At 35.1% G+C, this 15,458-nt stretch overlaps 1 protein-coding gene across 9 annotated transcripts in view; it reads right to left on the bottom strand.

Moving 5' to 3' along the window:
* The window catches only part of Ralgapa2 (Ral GTPase activating protein catalytic subunit alpha 2), a 310,144-nt gene that overhangs the window by 159,352 nt on the left and 135,334 nt on the right, over positions 1–15,458 (bottom strand). For all 9 annotated transcript variants that reach the window (XR_013439516.1, XR_013439515.1, XM_078051331.1 and 6 more), the window contains 3 exons: positions 10,754–10,947; positions 9,875–9,973; positions 9,484–9,639 (listed from right to left, as the gene is read on the bottom strand). Coding sequence is in view for 7 of the 9 variants with exons in the window: in XM_078051331.1 (XP_077907457.1) it covers positions 9,484–9,639; positions 9,875–9,973; positions 10,754–10,947 (449 nt within the window). In the remaining 2 variants the exon portion in view is untranslated. The remainder of the gene's footprint in view (positions 1–9,483; positions 9,640–9,874; positions 9,974–10,753; positions 10,948–15,458) is intronic.

The following is a 15,458-nucleotide window of genomic DNA, read 5'->3' as shown; positions in this document are numbered from 1 at the left end:
TCTGGATCACAAATTCTTTGTGCTGTTTAACAATATCCTGGCTTCTCTGTACTAGATGGTAGTGAACACCCCTCTCTCCAGTTATGACAACCAAAAATGTCTCTAGACATGACCAAATGTCCCCATGGGTTGGCAATTCCCCTATCCCTCAAAAGCCACTGTTATAGGGTGAAGAAAGCTGACTAGCTCACCCCAGATGCCAAAATTTCAGCTGGTGAGGTTCAGCTCAACTGTTCTCTTCACAATGCCATGTGGATTTGGAACAGCCAGGTTCAAAGGGTGGTCTTTTTGTCCTTCCATTTTCCATCAATCAATACATTTACTGAGTATCTACTCTTTCTGGGAAAAATCAAGATACACTCCAGTGACTCCAGCAAGGAAGATTCTGGTGACTTGGGCCTTGGGAGAGGCCACAACAGAGTCTCCTTCCCTAAGAAACCTCAGGGCAAAAGAACACATTCTCTACTGAAAAACATATTCTGGCTTATATACACATCATGTAACAGTTTAGTGGGAACAATCTTTCATTTTCCCATATATATCGAGTTGCTATTCTATTGAATTTTTATGCTTTAATTGATTTCACATAGCATGTCTTATTAAATACTTTGAAGATTTATGGTATAATCTTCACTGATAGCATTTACTTCAAAAAAAAGAGTCTCTATACTTTTAAATCTAATAAGGGATATAAAACAAAACTTGAGTTTCTGGCATCTCAGGTAGAATTCTTCCTCTCTGGATCAATCTCTCATGCTATCATCTTACACTTTTAAAAGCTGTGAAACAAGTTCACTGCTCACATGTTAAACCTTATAACTGAAACCTCTACCATCTGTTACCTTTTACATATTTCTGCTTTCCTTTTTCAGGAGTAAGTGGGCTTCATCTGTAGCCTAATGAAAGTAACTATTGGTTTTATAGCTTGTAAAGAAAAGAAAAGAAGCCAACCAGTTTATCATGCTTATATAATCATTGAGCTGAAGTCCCTATAATCGCTGATAGCTGAATGAAGTTCCAATAACACTGTCTTTGATACAACCTGACTATTCTACAGCTTGTACATTACCATGGAACATCACAGGAAAAACTCAGAAACTATTGGATGTTATTTGATGGTATTAACATTAATTATATGATAGCTTCTATATTTTATCACTCTGAATTTTATATAATAAATACATAATAATTATTACTAACAAAACATGTCAGGAGAGTACTGATATCACATACCACCTATCTCTGTAAATGATAGTCTTTCATCGAAGCTAAGTTAAATTTAAAAGTTTTGTTTATTGCTATAGTTTACCCTGATATTCAATAAAATCTCATTCATGTAAAATCATGTAAACTTAAATTAATGAAGTTATATTTTAGAAAATAAGAGCTTGTTTTTAAATGTAAAATTACTTTAAAAACAAATATTAACAAAATTGGCTAATAAAAACATCAAATGACAGAGACCTTTAGAAGTTCTATTTTAATAACCCTAAGTAAATTTTTAGTTTGCACACACTATTTGAATTTCAAAAGGGTTAGAAAACATGTTCTTTTAAGTAAAGAGAAAAACTCCATGGAAATCCTTCCCACACAGTCCTAATTCCTATCAGGCAAGAATTCTTTAAGGATGCTTGGTGTCTCCTCCACTGCACCTGTTTGGCCTGCTCAGTGCTACCATGTCCAAGAGTCAATCTTTATAGTTGTTTTCTCTCTACAGTGCCAACCCACCTTCTTTTCTTCCATTGCTGGTCTGAAGTGGTTTTGACTTTGAGAGACAATGTCAATAGTGCCAGCAGGCTCTACCTTCTCAGGATACTAAATCTTACTCAGCACTATATCTTACCTGCCACAAATCTCTCTCTCTCTCTCTCTTTCTCTCTCTCTCTCTCACACACACACACACACACACACACACACACACACACACACATCACATATGCACAGAACTGCACAATATACCCATACATATGTTAATATCCACATGCATATTCACATATATACATACATGTGTTCTCTCTCTCTCTCTCTCTCTCTCTCTCTCTCTCTCACACACACACACACACACACACACACACACACACACACACACGTTTAAATACATTTACATTCACACAAACCCCATCTGTGTCCCAGTCCTTGTTAGCCCTCATTAACGTGCCCCTGGGCTATTACCACAATTCCCTTTCTGTTCTTGCTGTCATCATTCTCTTATGATTATAATCCACCCCACATAATAACTATGGCTTAAGCTTCTTAAAATACTTTTTGAGCATGTTGAGTGTCATGCTCAAAAAACATTTAATAGCTCCCTGTTAAACTACCCTGAATCAAGGTTCTCTACAGTGCTGCCTGGATTCATGTTCGAATATTATTTCCATACTGACACCTGGTACTAAAGCAAAATAACTCTAGTCATTGTTCCTTGAACATGACCTGAGAAGTTTTGTATCTATGCCTTTTGATGATGTTGTTGTTGTTGTTACCAGGGATCAAACCCAGAGGCACTTAACCACTGAGCTACACTCCCAGCCCTTTTTATTTTTTATGTAGAGACAGGATCTTACTAAGTTGCTTAAGATAGGTTACTGAGGCTGGCTTTGAACTTGTAATCTTCCTATCTCAGCCTCTCAAGTTGCTGGGATTACAGGCCTGGCTGTATCTTTGTCATGTAAAATTCCATTGCTTCTTGTCCTGTATAAATTCTATCCATCTTTGAAAGTCCTGCTAAATCCCTCCTCTTCCACGAGCTGTTTTCAACTCAGCTAGAAGATGTTCATCACAGTACTATTTTCCATAATGTGCATATCACTTGTTTGGTTCTGTATACAAGTTGACAATTTATAGATATTTATTTATGTGACTCATACCCTCAGAACCTGACTAGGTCTTTACCGTGGTGGGGAAAAATGTTCAACAAAAATTAAACTTTGTGCCATATTTAGGGAAGAGTGATGTGACCCTGATAATAAAATGCCCCAAAATAAATCAGAGGATCAGGAATGCTCGGGCCTTTGAGGTCCTCTAATGCAATTAATTCTTAACTTACTTGTGGTCAGGTGAGGGCCCCACAACCAATGAGTGACAAAGCTGAGTCTAGCTCCCAACACTTAAAAGGTTTTCAATATGAAGCTTGTCACACATAAGAGTCACATACTAAATATACTTTGAAGTCATTTTGTATCCTAAAGTCTTGAAAGATATATTACCCCATTCTTAAAAACCGTAGGAGTAAGGCTTAGGATTAAACATTTTTTTCTCACTGTAGAAGGCCATAAAACTTCTTCCTAAATGAAGTGTTTACAAAATTAGCCATTTAAAGTTTATCTATTGATTTACATCAAGACTACTGTTTACCAAATATCAATTAAATTTTTAAATTCACAAATATGTACTTTATTCTGTTAGCATTGAATTAAAATCCTTTAACTAAAAACCTTGTTAAAATCACTTGCTGTACTGAATAAGCACTTTAGAGACAGGTATTAAAATGATTTCCTAGGATATGAGATAAACAGGGTCCTCAAATTGCCATCTTAATTCTTTCACTAGAATTGAATACTCATTTGTTTTACCTTAAGTATATTTAGAAATTTATACACATTTAACACGTATGATTCTAGTTATAAGTTTTAATTTTTGGCAAAGAACAACTCTTTGTCTGAGAAAAGGTGATGCAATTATTACATATCACTGCATGATACAGGCTGTCTGGGGTTATTAAAAGAGTCAGGTATGGCCAATTTACGAGTATCACCCCTGCACCTTGCTTTCATAGCTCAATGAGAGTCTTACGCTCACTGAGGGGTCCCATGGGATCTTTTTACAAACGATTGTTTATTATTATATTATTCCATCATACACCTCATGAGAGGAGGCTGTAACATCTGTTAAAAATCTCATGAATTACTTTGACTTCTATGATAGAATAAAGCTCTATATATAGTTCTTAAAATCATGTTTTCTTTAACACTGGTGTGGCAAAAAGGGTCATTAAAATATGATGTTAAATAAAAGAAAAACATTCCCCAAATAAGTTAAATATTCTTGGCTACAAAATAAGTGTTCCAAATTAAGAAAAAATAAGTAAATTAAATTAATGTTACAAGTATATTAGCAATTGAAATCATCAACCAGAACTGATCATGCTCTGCCAATGCCCAGTACAGGACTTGGCAGAATAGTCACTAGCTAAGTCAGGGTCTCACTTGCAGACAACCAAATCCAGTTTTCTGAGATTATGAAGACAAGAACTTATATCTAACATAGTTAAATCTAATTTATAGTAAGGTGGCCAATAGTATTTCTAGAAGTACCAGGGAATCAAGCACAACCTTCCACAAAGGCATCAAGCAGAAACACTCAGCCACACCACAAGCAGGCCCCAGCTGTTTTGTAATGCTTCCCCCCACTCCCATGTCCACTTTCAAGTGCTATATTGGTGTCTCTGCTAGATGTCAACTAGCTGCAAGAAGTCTGGACCATGCAGAGTTCAGCCTTCTAGCTCCTTTCCTTGGGTGGAATGAGAAGCAAGTGGAGAGTGAACCAATAGCTACAGATACACAGGAGACATTTTCTGGATCATAAGTATACAAGGGCAAAGTAAACATTACTGTCTGAGTCACAGAACGAGGAGTGGTTATTTCTCCCAATGTTCAGAAATTCTACAATGTCTAATTATTTAGCCAAATCATTATATTCAAAAGTAAGACAACAGATGGGTAAAGTGGGAAGCGGGGAGAGGGGGGGCGAGGAACACCTAACACTTTCAGATATCAGAAAAAATAAAACAGGAGGTTAATGAAGCTGTAGTCTTCCTTATCCTTAATGTTGGCATGAGGGCTTACGCTTAGTAAGGGCTGTCATGTCACACTCCACACTGAGGACATTACCCACTTCAAGTCTTTAAACAACTCTCTGAGGAAGGCACTATACTTGTCCTCATTTTATAGGTAGGGAACCAAGACACAGTGAGCTCAATGGACTTGGACAAAGAATGCTAAAGTCAAGACTGGGGCTCAGCCTGACTTGAGGCCCATGCTTTTAACTGTTACACTTTATCACATGACATTATACAATATCTTCAACACTGTGCTGTTATGGTTCAAATTTGTAACTCCACTGTTGCCTCAGGGCAGAACAATACTAACTTCTCCACCTGAGAGAGGCCTCAAGCTTTTTTGGTGCAATACAAAATACAACAATTCAATACTGTAGATGAAAATGACATTTCCAGAAATTTTTATATGCAAATTTGCAACAATAATTTTGCATTAACGTAAGCTTTGCATTTAAAAGAGAATTTAACTTTGATGTATAACAGACAAATTACATTAAGACATGAAATCTGTAAGTCATTGTTAAAAAATAGTTTGCTTATTATAAGAAAAGAAAACTTTCCAGGCTTTGATATATGTTCTTATAAACATGAAAATATAATTCCTTTCCTCAACTGTCCTTTTCTATTTCACACATATTGATCTTTCCATATGTTTTAAATAATCACAAAATTAATAGGAACTGTTTTTAATAAATCCAAATCATAGTTGCTTTCATGTCAAAATATTTTGGGGAAGAATGAGGTGAAAAAGTTGCTTAAACATTAGAAAAAACTAAGAACAACCAAGAACAGCTTTAGAAGAGAAACTGAAAGACTGAGAAGGCATATATGGGAACATGATTGCAGTTGGAGGTTCTCTAATAAGGGGGATTGTGAAGTTGGCATTAACAAGGCCAGAGCCCAGGAAAAATAAAAAGGAAGAAGAAATAAAGCCAAGTACTGTTTGACCAACATATTAGCTGTGAATCAATGAAAAAACATACCCAGTGGAATAAGCCAAACCTGAATGCGATTTCCAACAGCTTTTGGAAGATGTAGCATTGGATAAAACTTCTTGATATTTTTTAAATGTTCATTATTCATAAAAGGGTCATGATACTCATCTAACTGAATTGTAGAGAAGAATTAATGGGACAACATCACACAGTCCCCAGTATTAAGGCTGGCATTATGAATTCCAGGGGAAAGAACACCCTCCAATTGCCCCCACCAGCCCACCAGACACGAACCAACTGTGAAGAGGAGGCAACAGAAGACCCCTTCATGGGCAGGCTCGGCACTACTAGAAGTCACACAGAGTTTTCTATATAACAGTTATTTTCAAAGTGTTTATGATCCTAATTATTTTCTAAACCATTAAAAGGATTAATTTTTAGGAAACTAATGTCAAGGAAAAAATAAAGCCATTTCAAAGCATGTTTTCAATCACACTAATAAGTCACAATCCCATACTATATTTGTACTGTAAAAAATACTACTTGGTAAGGTCATTATGTTACCCATTAAATTATTAAGCTACTGGGACAGCTAAACCTGGTTAAAACAATACTAAAAACAATTGTTTTGTAACATACTATATTTTGAATTTTGGCTATTTGGCATATGCATTAATTTTTAGAAGAAAATGACTAAATTTATTTACATAATGAATTTTATTTCAAGTCACATGAAGCTTACATGATTATGTCACTGTACACAGGGCAATTTGTGAGACATCTACTTTATAAGTAGGTTTTTAAAGTTATAAAATTCTTCAATTAGTACAAGCACCACTATGTTTAAAAATATTCCATTTATTTATAATTAAACATCTTATTGGTCACTACTAACATAATTTTGATACTCTCAGATTCAAGAAAGCATTTTGTAAAACGACCATGCCACACACACACCAAAAAGTTTGGGGGGGTCCTCAGTCTTGCAGCAGTTTTTTATCAGCTAAGTTCAGCAGACAAGTGTGCCACCCAGAGGCAAAAGAAGAAAACACACATTTGATTTTATTTGTGAGACAAGACTGGTGTTAAATTTTTAAGAATTATTTGCTATTACTTATCTCATTAAAACATGCAGGAAATTTTAAGATTCTCTCTGAATTAAAAAATCCTTTAGTTCCAGGTTACATGTAAGTGTGGCTCTTTGAGACCTCATAAATGGAAACAAGCCTTGAGATGGGGCCAACCACAGGTGCATACTTTGCCAATTAAAAAATTGAATTTAAGTGTATTCACTGCAGTAAATGCTTTCCTTTCTTTCTATAATGAATATAGCATGTGTTTCCAGAAGTATATATAAGTCCTGAAATAACCACCATGATCTATTTAGACATGTGGACCAAAAGTTAAACTAATTAACCAGAGACAGTTCTCACTTAAATGAGAAAAATTTCTTTCACTAAAAGTTTTTCTGCATAATTTTCTTCTGGCAAAAGAATAAAGTTTATTTAGAGTAATTCTGTTTGGCAGACAGTCAGGGCTTCTAAAAAATATACCAATAATTGTTAAGATTAAAGCACATAGTCAATTCTATTAAACCCACATAAAAATCCAGGTTTCTAATGGCCTACACAATACACTGATTATAAAACAGAGATTTATGACATCCCCACTTTATCTTAGAAGTATGGATGTTGGGATTAGACAGCATCACATTATTTCCTAAGATTTATGTATTTACAACAAATTATAAAAGGTCACTAAATCTTAACTGAAAACATGACATAATATTAAAATGTGAAGTTTTAAGCATAAAACTTGAAAATTTTTTCTACATGCAAAATATTTTTGAAAATAATTCTTATAATTATATTAATTTTTTAAATGCGTATTTCATCTGATTTTATTATTTCATTTTTATACCAACATGCCTTAAAATAATTAGGTGATTCTAAACTCTTATCTACTTATGTGACTTTCTAGAAAATACATAATAAGAAATAATAAATATTTTCTGCTGCCTTCAATTTTTAATTAAATCAGAAGATTATACAGCTGATTAATTCCAACTTTTCTTTCCTGAAAAATCTTTGCAAAACACTCCTTTAAATTAAATCACTGTTAAGTAAACTTTCCCCTCTCTTGGTTCCTCTACTGAGGGATCTCAACATCTATGAAGTTATTTCTCTTCCCTATTTATACCCTTAACTTAGTCATTAACTTAGTCATCCACATACCCTGAATTGTATCATTCTGTAAAAAAAAAAAAAGCTTTTATCTGCAATGATAGCTATAAAATATTGAAGCAGGAAGTATAAATAATTCTACTTCTTTATTTCTACATTTCTCTAGGAAATAAATGTGACCTTGAGTCTAAATTCAGCCTTCTATGCAGATGTTGTGTATGTACTGCTAAATTCAGAACAGATAAGACAAAGACAACTCACTGAGACAGCATAGTTTTAACTCAAGATAAAAGTTCAGCAATTAGAGCTCAAAGTATATGTCAGAGAATATGCTGAAAAATCTTTAAATAGAGCCCAACAGTTGGGAAAGTTCAGGTACATATTAAAGCAACAACAAAAAAAGCTAATCAAAAGAATAGCTTCTTAAATGTATTTTAGGAGAAACAAAAGGTCTGCGTGTCTGCATAATACATTTATAGAATGAAAGAAACACATAAAGGAGAGCTACCTGGTATTAATATATGATTCAGTTCATTCAGAAGTATGAGCAACTTAAAGGGTAAATTCTGAAATACTTGCCAGATCTCCAGTTGGTCAAGAAGACCTAGTGATGATAACATGAAATGGCTTAAAATTTCTTAAATCTTTCCTGTTCCTTACTGCTCATCTCCAATGCTACCATCTTAGTTCTTATCATTTAAAAATTTCATATTAGTTTGACCACTTCCAATTTAATCTGTCTTTAAACCCCAAATCCTACTCTGTCCTACCACTGCCACATTTTCAAATCCACCCTCCAAGTAAGAGTCCAAAATAATCTCTGTAAAGTACAAATCAAACACATCCCTTGCCTGATTGATATTTCCAGATCAAGACAAAGGTCCACATGTCCTGTTTGCATCCCTTCTCCTTCCCATTACAAGTGCTAAGGACTTCCCAAGGGAGCAAAGCCAGGAGTTAGCCACATATGACCCCCTAAATCCAGGGTCTACTAAGAGAAGGCTGTAGCTAAGAGGGGTTTAGGTCTTTCTTCTCCTACTTAACCACAATTTAATTTTAAATTCTTTGGGAGAAAATAAAATCACTCCACATCAAGAAATGTGAGAACCCCTAACGTATAAAGTCTTTTACAAAAACAACCCAATTACTAAAATCACAGTTTTCAGACATCTTTAAATGACCAGAATCACTTGTTTCAAGCAATATATAATGCAGAACCTAAATGAAAAGTGGTTGGTTGAGACAGTATTTTGAGGTTGGCAACATAGACAGAGATCAGATCATACAGCCATAGAATTAAATTCAAAATTAGTTGTCACGATGCAGATGCAAAGTCAATGGGATGGAAAAAGCAGGGATGTGATAAAACCTGATTGACAGTTTTGAAAGACCACTGTGGTTTCTGTAAGAGTTGAAATTGCTGAGAAATTAAACATTTCTGATGTATTTTCATAAATCTTGATATAAGTAAAACATAATATGCAGTTTCCTGTTAATGGACAATTAAGACAAAAAAGTCACACAATACCTGGTCCTCGCTGGTTAATCCCAGGTGCATCACGAGGTAAAAATGCACCAGGAAATCTGAGTTTGGCAGAACGTCCTGGCGTCTGGTCATCATGGCACAGATCAGCCTGTAGGCTTGCAGTTTGCCTTCCTTGTATTCATTTGGCAGTGTCGTTGCCTGCCAAGGAGATGATGTTTCCAGATTAAATCAAGTCCAGATGCAGAGCATTTCGACATTTCATTTACTTCTCAGTTTTCCAGAAGAGTTGTTTATGAAGATGTGGGATGCTGTGACTTTAGTAAAAACCCAGCCTGTCTTCAAAACATGCAGTCTTGGGCAATTACATTTTTCAAACTCAATTTCAGAAAGGAAGAGGAAATTGCTATAAAGAAACAAACACATATCCACTTGCCTTAAATAGCCATGATGCAAACATTCTGAGTGGTGGGATCAAGACTGGAGGAGATGGAGAAGACTGGTTATCCAGGCTTATTGCTAGATTATCCCGTATCTAATTTACAAAGAAGAGAATTTTAAGGAAGGTAACATTCCATTTATTGCAACAGTATTTCAATATTGTCTTCCACAGCTGATTCTAATTAAATTTCTATAAATTCAGTGAAAATCCATAATATTTACAATTTTTTATTTTGTTGTGAAATTTCGTCTGTCTGAACTGTGTCTGACTTATTGTATGTGGTTTTACATTAAATATAAAATTAGGATATTGTTTTTCCTTGGAAATATTAATACCTGGAGAGGTCCTAATCTCCAAATGTTAGGGAATGGCTTAACAAATTATACTGTATGTAATTGAATCATGTTTTTGAAAAAAAATTAATAACAGGAAAAAATTATGTTCAATACCAAAACAAAAACCAGGATGAAAACTGGATGTACTCTTTTGTAAAAATGTCTTTATCTACAGAAATAGAACTATATATTAATATCAGTTATTTCAAAGGGATGGTGATGCATATTTTCTTCTTTGTACTTTCTATATTTTTCAAACTTATACACTAAAACCAGTATTATTTTTATAAAGAGAATAACTAAATCTATTCAATATCCTATTTTTTATATCCTATACAAATGTTCTACTTTTACACTAAATGAAATAACTTCATATTTATACAACATTCAAACTATAATTATTATGATTTACTCTTTGATAATCAAATGCACTTTGTCTAAGTGCATAATTTGTGTTCCAGAATATGTTCAGTAGTTACTTGCAACACAGCTTTTGTATTAATGATCAAAGTTTCAAAGATAACATGGAAGAACATGCCTTTGCTAATTTGTACCAGAGTTCATAGAGATAGCCAAAAACTTTGGCATGGATCTTGGGTGACTGGATATTATTCACGTCTCCGAGGATTCCCAAGACTCTTCGCCACAACACAGCAGCAGAATCTGGGTGCCAACCAGTGAGATTCCCTCCAGCAATTATACTACAGTCATCTGCAAGACACTCGCTGCTGTCTATGGAAAAACGCACAAGTTAACCCTGTAAACAATCTTGGTTTCATCATCATAACTTTTTTCTTAAATGCAACTTACTATGCTAAAATTTTATGTATCCCTAGTAATTAAAACAACAAAATGTAAACTGGATGTGAATTTAAAATGATAGAAAAGGACTAATGAAGAAAGTAAAATCATTTTGATTCTTCACACTCAAAAGGCAACAAGCTAGGGATGAAGTAACAGTTCCTGGCCATCCTGATGAAGCTGGGGATAGGAGGGGGGACCTTAAGCAGAATGGATCCTGGGAATACATGGCTGGGGAAGGCCACATTGTTTGTGCTGTTTTTTTGGTTGTAAGGTCAGGTTTACTGAGGGTATCTGCAAACAAGAAATTTTCCTCCTTATTAGGCTTGAGTCTTAAGGAATGTATGCAGTCATGAAGCAGTCACTGTAAATTGTCCCTGTAATTAAGATATGAAACAGTCCCATTGCTTCAAAAAGTACCCCTCCTTGGTCACTCCCCTCCATTTTCAGCCTCTCACAACCATTGCTTTTCTCTGTCCCTACAGTTCTGCCCCTTTCAGAATGGCATGTCAAATGGAATCCTAGCAAGTAGTCTATGTTCTTTCACTTAACAAAATGTGCTTGAGATTCATGCATGTGACTCTGTGTATCAACAGTCTTTTCCTTATGATTGTTGATTGATATTCCACTTTATGATATACCAAGATTTATCCACTAACTCTTTGAAGGCTATTTAGATTGGCTCCTGTTTTGGGCAGTTACAAATAAAGCTGTAAACATTCATGTACAGGTTTTTCTATGAATATACATGTATATTTCCCTTTGATAAAAACCTAAGGGTAATATTTGTGGGCTAAATCATAAGTGAATATTAAATACATGCTAAGTGGAAGAAAAGAAAGAAATGTCAAGACTGTTTTTCAATGTGGTTATTCCAGTTTCTGTCTCTGAGTGAAGTATAAGAACACTACTTTTGCTCTACATTCTTGCTGTCAAATTTTATGAAGTTGATATCTCACTGAAATTTTCATCCACATTTCTTTAATGAATAAAGCTATTAAGCATAGGAATGAAATCAGAAGCTTGTGGGACAGCTGATCAGAGTCCATCAGGGCAAAGAACCAGTGCAAAGGCCCTGAGACAGGAATGTGCTAGCAGTTCAAGGCACAAGCATGTCTTTGCAATATATATTTAATTAAAAAAATAAAGTTTCATACATTGAAACAAATGGCTAGTGCAAAATTCAATGATTTATAGGCATATCTAATTTCATATCATTAAAATTACGGAATTTTGTTCTTTGGATGTCTATTGCTTTAGGACAGCTAAAGGCTGGGGAAGACTAAACTGATCAAGACTAATGCTTCCTAAAGTCACAAGCTTCTGAATTTTTAGAGAGAACAGAAAAGCAGTCTGGAATACTCAGGCAACACTTAACAGAACACTGCATTGTGACAAATGTATGTATTTTATATATTAATCAAAAGTAGCAAACATTTTGTATTTACTCACTCTTCATTCATTTCATTCCTTGAAGCATTTAACAACTCTTTCTCATGCCCTTTTCTCACAACTCTTCTTCTATTTTTTCCATGACCAAGAATATCCTTTTAGAAAACTTCCAACAGCTCAGATTTTTTATTTTGGATTCCAAATCCCCACTCTGGAGACTTTGCGTGAGGTTTGGTCTCTATCCTAATGTGTCGTGTCGTAACTACGGCTCCCACTATATTCTATTCCCTACCCTCTACTGCTCTTGAGTAGGCTGCCAACAGCCTCCATATTGCTTATGCAGTGCTCCATTTCTAGTTCTCAGCAGCATTAGAATCATATAATTATGCATCTTTTCTGAAACCCAGGTGTGACATTCACCTAGTTTTCCTCTGCTGATTCCTCTTCATCTCAGAGACCTGGAAACACTGAAGGACCCACTCCCCAGGACTCTTGTGTTCTGTTTGTCCTCACTCCCTTCTCAATTTCATATAGACTAATGCCATACAGATTTAAATGACATCCATGTACTCACATCTCCACACATCCATTTTTGGCCTGGATTTATTTCCCCAATGCTAGACTCATTTATTCAATGACGTTGACAGGTCTACCTGCTGAGGACTGAAGAGAAGGTTGGTCCACAAACAGGCAAGGTCTCTAGTGAGTTTAACCTTGTTCTTTTTTTTTTTCTTGGTAAATAAATACATTTTTATTTGGAAAGTGCAGATAAATCAAACTCGAAATGATCACAAGGAGCCTTTGAACACTGTTGAAGTCACTGGAGATTTATTCTGCAAAACTACTGAGATCAGATCTGAAAAGTTCAAATCTTTACACCAAAGCAGAACCCCTATGGTTCAAGAATCTTTGCCTAGAAATACATATGCCTGAGTAAAGTTTTCAATTTGTTTCTTTTTTAGAATCAGTCAGTTTCCCCTCTGTTGCACCCAAATATTTCTTATTTTATTTTCCAAGTTGACAAAGAATATTGATTTTTATAGGGAGAGGCTTCTCTCCAGGGAGGTCAGAGAAGTTAACCTTGTTCTTGAAGAACCTCAGATATATGCATCATGGGTTTTACTCTGGAATTTGAATTCCAGGGAAAACTCCCCAAAGAGTCTCTCCTGCTCAGAGAGTATGTAAATTCTCACTTATTCCCTTTGTTTTCAAGGTAGCATCTTAGCATGCATTGGTGACCCCAGGCTAAAAACAACTGACTTTTTCCATCTCTGGGGTGAGAAGCCTGTGGGCAAAGGAACTCCATCAAGGTCTTAAATAGATCTTGTCTTCTGGTTTTTAGCCCTAACATTAGGGTTGGTGTGAACAACTCTCTAACTCTTTAAGAGAACCTGTAGTTCTCTGCTGTTTCTTGGCTTTCCTTACTACTGACATAAGATTTGATGTTCTTGGGTGTATCCATTCATTTGCCACATGTCACCTGTTTTGCTACTTCTAATGGTTGGTCTTTCTCCTTCCATCTTTATCCTTGTGGATTTGTCTTATTTAATATAAATCCTTTCAGTGTGCATTCAGTTTAGTGCTTAGGGAACAAGTGGGGCTATCTGGTTTGTTCACTCTATCTTTGACTATATATGTATATATTCACAGGATTTTTAAATGCCTTTGTCGGTAATTTCTTTGGCTTTTTTTCCTTTCCTTTTCTTTCTTTCTTTCTTTATTTGTTGTTTTGGTATGGGGAATTGAACCCGAGAGCATTCTACCTCAAACCACATCCCCAGCACTGTTTATTAATTTTAACACATGATCTTACTAAATTGCCCAAGCTGACCTCTAATTTATGATCCTCCTGCTTCAGCCTCCAACATCATTGGAATTATGAGCACACACCATGGCACCCAGCTCTTTAGCTTATTTTAAAAAGCTGCTTAATTTATTTTTTAATTATATCATATTTTATACACACACACAACTTTTTGTTGTTGTTGTTACAGGAATTAAACCTAGGGACACTTAACCACTAAGCCACATTTCCAGCCCATTTTATTTTATTTTTTATTTTGAGACAGGGACCTGCTAAGTTGCTGAGGCTGGGTTTGTGCTTGCAATTCCTCCTACCTCAGCCTTCAGAGCCACTGGGATTATAGGTATGCTCCAACACACCTGGCTATTTTGTAAATTTTATGTTTATTTTTAATGCATTTACTTTCTATTCAATACTTTTCCCTGAATTACTTTTTTTTTAATATTTATTTTCTAGTTCTACGCAGACACAACATCTTTGTTGGTATGTGGTGCTGAGGATTGAACCTGGGGCGCACGCATGCCAGGCAGGCGCGCTACCGCTTGAGCCACATCCCCAGCCCCCTGAATTACTTTTTTAAAAATAAAACATTTCTTTCTTTTCTTTTTTAAAATCAATTAATTAATTTTATAGTAGAATGCATTTTGACATATTGGACACAAATGGAGCACAACTTCTCATTCCACTGGCTGTATTATTACCCTATATACATGTATGATTAGTGTAATCATACATGTATATAGGGTAATAATGTCTGTCTCATTCTATTGTCCTTCCCATCCCCACAGTTCCATTCCTCTCCTCACTCCCCTCTACACAAACCAAAGTTCCTTCATTATTCCCTATCCACCTGCCCCATTATGAATTAGCATCTGCTTATCAGAAAAACATTCACCTTAATAAAATTTATTTTTAAAAACAGTTTTGGATTTATAAAAAATTGCAAAGATAGCATAGAGAGTTCTCATATACTCCACAGTTCCCCTATTATTAACATTTTATATTAGGATGGAATACTTGTTATAATTAACAATCCAATATTGAAAAACTACTATAAAGTCCATACTTTATTTAGATTTCCTTAGTTTTTAAAGAAATTTTTTAAAATATTTTGTTATAGATGGATGCAATATCTTTATTTAATTATTTTTATGTGGTGCTGAGGATCGAACCTAGTGCTTCACATGTGCTAGGCAAGCGCTCAACCACTGAGCCACAATCCCAGCCCCACAAAGTTTTTAAACCT

The sequence above is a fragment of the Ictidomys tridecemlineatus genome, chromosome 5, assembly GCF_052094955.1.
Source record: "Ictidomys tridecemlineatus isolate mIctTri1 chromosome 5, mIctTri1.hap1, whole genome shotgun sequence".
NCBI lineage: Eukaryota > Metazoa > Chordata > Mammalia > Rodentia > Sciuridae > Ictidomys > Ictidomys tridecemlineatus.
This window is presented reverse-complemented; position numbering and strand designations above follow the sequence as displayed.